Source organism: Mastomys coucha, unplaced genomic scaffold, assembly GCF_008632895.1.
Source record: "Mastomys coucha isolate ucsf_1 unplaced genomic scaffold, UCSF_Mcou_1 pScaffold11, whole genome shotgun sequence".
Classification (NCBI taxonomy): Eukaryota; Metazoa; Chordata; class Mammalia; order Rodentia; family Muridae; genus Mastomys; species Mastomys coucha.
The window spans coordinates 34424557-34430899 of record NW_022196893.1 but is presented as its reverse complement, the minus strand read 5'-3'; the positions used below and the strand labels follow the sequence as shown (position 1 = coordinate 34430899).

Here is a 6343-nt window from a genome sequence, read left to right as displayed (position 1 = left end):
TCCCCATTTCCCTGGGAGCCATAGAGATTTAAATACTTTTCCTCACACAAAGGGATGGAGAACAGATAGGACCGACAATTCAGCTGGAAAGGGGGGAGAGTCTATTCCCATCTTCTTCTCCAATGTCCATGGAAGTCAAAATGAATTTCACACGCGCGTGCATGCACACACACACGGGGGGGGGGAGTATTTCAGAAAGCCTACAAGGGACAGATAGAAAAAGAGACCTATATATAGACATGTAATGAATTTAAAGTCACAGTCTTTTCTTCCAGGACAGCATGTTGAGAATACAGAATTCTCCATGATAGTTTGCTAGAGACATGGTTGTACTCCCTGCTTTCATAATCATAATTACAAAAGAGCCACAAGAATCTGGCCTCCTTTGGCTTTCTCCTTTTCAGAGTCTCTGAGAACAGAGCTGCCGGTTTCCCCTTTTCCCAGATCACCCCCACCCCCATTTTTTCCTCTGAAGACTAGAAAACGTTTTTCCGAGATCCTCACTTGACAAACCAAGCCTAGAATTAAGAAGGCCTAAGGGAACAGAGTGGAGGAGGTCTGTGAAGTTTCTCATTGCTCAGATCTTCCTCTGCCCCATTCTTTTCCCCTCCGCCCCCTACCATCAGCCAACAGCCTTCTCAACAATATGGTAACGGTGGGCGGTGGGCGCTGGCAGCATCTGTTTACCCAGACATTTCTACAGAACACAAGGACAGGCAAATGCCTAGCAGTCTCAGACAGGCAAACACACAGACCAAGGCCTACCGGTAACAGACAGACAGACCAGAGCTGGGCTTTTGCCCCCAACAGGGTGTGTTAAGGAAGGTTTCGACTTGGACTTGGTGTTTCTCCACTAACCTACTCACTTCCCATATCCATCCTTTCCCTGGAGATGGAGCTATGGAGGGAAGAAGAGACTACTGTTCTCAGAGTTCTCTAACTCTTTGAACATCAACATCCTCACTTTCCAAAGGAGAACTGCTCTCTCCTTAGAGGTAGCAAGGAGAGACTTCAGAGATCCCCTCCTCTTTCTAGGAGCTTTTCTGTCCTTTAATGACTGCCCCACCCTGTTCCTCAACTAAGCTGGCCCACCAGACCAAACTCAAACTCCTGCATTTCCTTGGAATTGGCTGGACCTTCTTTGTCTGTCTCTATCAGCTGGGCACAGGAGACAATAGCTACTGGGGGGGGGGGGAGGAGGAGAAACCCTCTCCCTCTGTTCCAAAGATTGGGACAGGCTGAGGGGGAGACGGTTGTAAAGCAGGGCTGTCCAGAATTTGTCCCATGGCCCCACTCACAGCCTGACCTCCTCAGTCTGCACCTATTTTGCCCTATCTGGGATGGGTGATGGGGCAGCCCCACAGAGGAAGGAAGGGTTAGGGGAGGTGGATTGGGGCCCTCGACGAAAACCGACTGATGTAACTCAGGCAGTTTCTTGTTGCCGAGTTCAAAACTCAATCCCAACAACATGAAACTACCTAAGCCACAGATCAGCTGAGCAAGCAGGGCCGGGAGTTTAGGCTTTGCATCTATCCAAAGAAGAAGGGAAGGGGCTTGGGGAAGGAAGAAATTCAGCCCGATCCCCTTTCCACCCTTACTACCTCCCTAAGGACTAGAGAGTGGACTTTGGGTAGCTGGGTGGGTTGAGGGTCTGATAGTCTCCATTAGTTTTTGGTATAAGCAAGTTGCATTGGGAAGATCTGGTGAAAGGAACCTCTAGCTGCCAAATCCCTGCCCCACCCCCAGTACTGCAGTAGAGCTATCCCCCTGCATCTGGCCCTGGCCCTGGGGGAAGCTGGATCGTTCTTCCACTCTAGAGCTGGGTCCCCTGTCTTGTCCATCTGGCTCTCCTCTACTCTTCTCCCAGACTCTGTCTCAGGCTTCTCAACAAATATAGGTGTCTAGACCACAGCGTCTGTGCTCAGGATCCACTTCCAGTCAGGCCACTTGTCTGGCAAATCCCTACAGCCTGAGAACCTAAGACGAAGAACGTGGACAAGGCTCACACCCAACACCAGCAAAACGCAAGAAAACCCAAGCTTCAAGCTCCAACCTTACAACCAGACAACCAGACGGAGACACCTAAACTGATGGGTGGATCTCCAGACGCCCCTAAGTGCCTTCAAAGATAAAGAAGCCAAAACCACCAGTTTACCCCTTTAACCACCGAACCCCACGGCGGCAGTAGGCCTGGGAGGGGAGGAGAGGGAGCCCATAGCCGCTGCCCTCCACTGCCGGCGGCCACAAGGAAAATCCGGGTCTCTCAGAAAACACAGATGCCCGAAACACCTTCCTCCGTGCTCTACGCGCGGCTCTCCGGGCACCTGGGGACGCGGCTAGTCCTCAGTCGACCGCCAAAAGAAGAACAAGAAACCGATTCTCTTACCTTGTCGCCGACTCCTCCTTCTCTTGCTGCTGCTGGCGTTTCTGTAAGCTGCTGTCGAGGGCGGGGGCTTAACTCCTCGTGCCCCTCTGGCAGTTAAGTTTATTCCTCTGTTTAGGTGGGTGGGGGTTCCTGAGGTACCCCCCCCAGCAGTGGTGGGGTGCATCCAGCCCCAGTACCGAAGGCAATCAGATCCGTCTGCTCCTCAAGATTGCAGTTTGCTCTCTGCCTCTTTCCCTCCTCCAGTCACCTTTAAATGCATCTTTTACTGCAGTACCACATTATATTTGCAGATCATAAAATCCACCTCTCGCGCGCACCAAGACCGTCCTGACATTACTGTTTTATGACCTTGACTTATTGTGGTCACCTGGATAATATTTAAATCAACGTTATGGTCCCTCACTTACATTAAACCCGCCAAGAGACATTCTGGAAAGGCTGTAGGAGATGAGTCAAACACGAAACACACACATATCCACACACTCAGTGTTTTGGGGGAGGGGGTGTCGCTAAAAAAAAAAAAGCCACTAAAAACAAAAAAACCATCCATTTGAGGATTAAGATTCCGGAAATTTATTAGGATTTTTTTCTCCATTAAGGAAGCTACATGCAAAGGATACAACATACAGAATATCTTTAAATAACACAACTCCCAGACAGGAGCAGGACAACTTGGGGGGGGGTGGAATTTGTTTTTACTTTGCTATGCTCTATTTTTTATTTTTTATTTTTTTGTTCTTCTGGTTGGAATTTCTGAGATGTTAGGATGAGAGAGATACAGTGTGTTGGGAAGGGTAGGAGAAAAGCAGAAAGCAGTACAAATACTTCAAGCATATTCTCAGAGCCATTGGGAGGGAAAGACGGAGGGTTTAGTCTAGACACTGGGTACGCTATGACAAACACAAATACTACCCGAACTTTCAAGACTATCTATTATTCTAAGGGGGAAATGCAGCAAGGAAGGAGCAATTCTAGCTGTGCTCTATGAGGTTACCTACCCTCTCTGTTTGATTTTCCCCCTTTCTTTCCCCTGTAATCGGTGGAGTTGACCTCAACTTTGCATGGAGAACAGAATGCTGCATGTGAGTGCATGGGTGACTGAGGAGTTGACACACACCAGCCATACTACCACCCCATCTATGAGGGCACACACAACACCCCAAAACCCAGCACCCCATTTTCATGCTTTAGGTGGAAGCATCCTCGAAGCACGAACCATAGGTCCCTTATGAAGGAGAGTCTGAGGTCTTTGCCTTTTTTTTTTTTTTTTTTTTTTGCAAGCGAGTTGCATTTATACTCAGGGAGGGAAAAAAATATATCACCAGGCACAAAGGGAGGAGGGGCGGGGAAAAGAGAGAAAGGGAGGGGGAGGAGATGACGCTGGCTCAGGTGAAATTAAAATTGGAGGTCAGTTCCCGGATCCGATTCTCTCGGTTCATTTTCTTGAGTTTCATTCTGCGATTTTGAAACCAGATTTTGACTTGTCTGTCTGTAAGGTTAATGGTCTTGCTAATCTCCAGGCGGCGCTCTCGCGTCAAATACATATTGAACAGAAATTCTTTCTCCAATTCCAGCGTCTGGTGTTTAGTATAGGGACACCTCTTCTTCCTTCCGCTCTTTGCTGTCAGCCAATTTCCTGTGGTGTTTTCTGCCTTTATCTCCTCTGTTAAAAATAACATTATTTACATAAGTATCCCTGGAAGAAGCAAGACCTTGGTTCAGCTTTTGGAAGCCTGCTTGGGCAGAGAGTGGCTGAAGAAGCAGAAGGGAATTGCTCTAGCCTCACTGGCTTGGGGACTGGTTCTCTTGGGCTTTTGAAATGTCTTAGGGGTCTATACTTACAAGGAAGAAATAGAAGAGGCTTTTATGTTCAAAATGTTTGCTAAATTTAAATTAGTCAAGCCCACCATATTCTAACAGATTCTGAATGCCTTCCCTGATTCTAGTGCTTGCCTTAACACTCTCCAGGCTTTCTCTCAATTCTGTTCTGCTCCAGCTCTGGAAAACTGCAGCCAGCCAGAAAAGGCATCTTCAATGCAGAGGCTGCCCCACAGCTCAGAGTCATTTCCCGAAGAGCTTAAATTTCTTTCATATCTGTTGAGAGATTCTGCCCCTGTCTCTGGAATTCCTGCACTAGACCCCAACTCTTATTCTCACCTGAATTTCCACAGGATTACTATCTTGTTAGAGCTTCCCTTTGCTATCTCCTTTGCTGCCTATATGCTTCAGGTATAACTGAGTCAAGGAAACCTGTCTAAGCAGCAGGGGTCAGGGGCAACAGCTCTGAGGCATGCTAAGGGATGCTTAGACAACTTCCTCTGACCAGAGAACTTAAGGCTAAGATAGGCAGACATCCCAAGGTATTGTCGTCCCCTAGAGTTTATGTGTAGGTAGATTTCAAATACACACACACCTACATATCTATATACACAGGAGGGATGTGGATAAATATCTACATATATGAGAAGATGCCATAATATATGTGTTTCTATTGTCTTATTGTTAGCTTCTCTTTCTACTACGTATTCTTGTTGAAATGGATCAGCCTTGCTCTTCAAGTAACAGTATAGAACATGGCCACCCTTTAAACAGGAAAAAAGAAAGTCCAAAGACTAGGGAGCGGGTACCTAGAAAATAACTTTGCTGACAACCCTGTGTACACTCTGCTTTCTCTCTTCATTATGCCAAGTGGGCCTTCTGGGTCCTGGATTTTGTCTGGATTGGTGGTGAGGAGAGCTCCCTAGGGCAACCAGGAAACAGCAGGGGGGAAAAAAAGAAAAGAGCAAACTTGAGGCTGTAGTCTAGAAAATATCAATGTCTTTAATTATTCTCAAATCTCTGCACCTGCAGCTTCTTGGAAACTGTTTACAGGCTTTCCACATCTAACTCTATCCTGTTTACTTTTTATTGGGGTTGTTGGGTTTTAAGAGGAGGAAAGGAATTACAAGTGGACCTTAGCCAAAAGCTCATTGCCTCTGGCCTGGTGAAAACACCAAAAAGGGGTGGAGGAAAGGGGAACACAAAGGGTAACCTCTAGGTGTTAGTTTGGGATAGAAAGGCTTAGATTACTGGGGGGACAACAGGAAAAGAAGGGGGAGTCTATCAAAGTCGGTGTAGTTTGGGTTTAGAAGGTAGACTTGTTAACCTTGACTTTGCTTTTTGATATGTCTAGGACAAAGTTTTTTCTACCCTCCACCCCAGTCCAGCTTAGGGTTTATGGTGAAGGAATAAAATTAAACCTTTGCATGACACATGAGCCATAACGACATGACATGTGTGTTATATGGGTGCCTTACTCATTCATCTTCACAAGCACAGCCATGGCTGTCTTCTGGTCAAAGTCTCTAAGGACTGACTTAAGGCTATCTTTGCAGAGTAGATCCGAGAGGGTAAGGCTCTGCCTTTGCGCGCCAAAAGAGTGCATGTGCATGTGTGAGTGTGTGTAGAGGAACACAATGTGTGTGTGTCTGTGTGTAATACAGGTTGCCATTAGGCATGAGTGTGCAGTTGCATCCATACATAAACCATATATAAAGCACCACACATAAGGTTCAGGCCACCTCAGTCTGATTCGCTCTCAATATTTCATCTACTTCTATACCAATGAGCTGGCCTCCATCAACATCACTAGGAGCCAGTTTCTTGGGGAGCGGGTTTATTTCTATCCATTAGGCCATTTTTGGTGGATTTTGCTCCAACTTTTCAGGGAAAGTCGTTCCCCTCTGCACCACAATGCTGCTCCTGTTTCAAACTCTGATTCTCCCCCCACCCATTACAGCAAAGGGTCCTGAACGCCCTCAGTTACAGAAGAAATGAATCTTGAACCCTGAGCTTGAACTCTGGCTGAGCATTGAACCAAAAATCACAAAGAAAGCCAACCAATGCCTCACTCCTTCTCAGGAGTAAATCGCTTGCCACGCACACAGAAAAATTCCAACCACTCATTTATTAGCTGCT

The 6343-nt window shown here is 46.9% G+C and overlaps 1 protein-coding gene across 1 annotated transcript in view; it reads right to left on the bottom strand.

The window, feature by feature from the left end:
- Positions 1-2935: 2935 nt before the first annotated feature.
- The window catches only part of Hoxc10 (homeobox C10), a 5218-nt gene continuing 1810 nt past the window's right edge, over positions 2936-6343 (bottom strand). Inside the window, exon 2 of the mRNA XM_031357179.1 lies at positions 2936-4049. Coding sequence (XP_031213039.1) covers positions 3772-4049 — 278 coding nt within the window. The 3' untranslated portion in view covers positions 2936-3771. The remainder of the gene's footprint in view (positions 4050-6343) is intronic.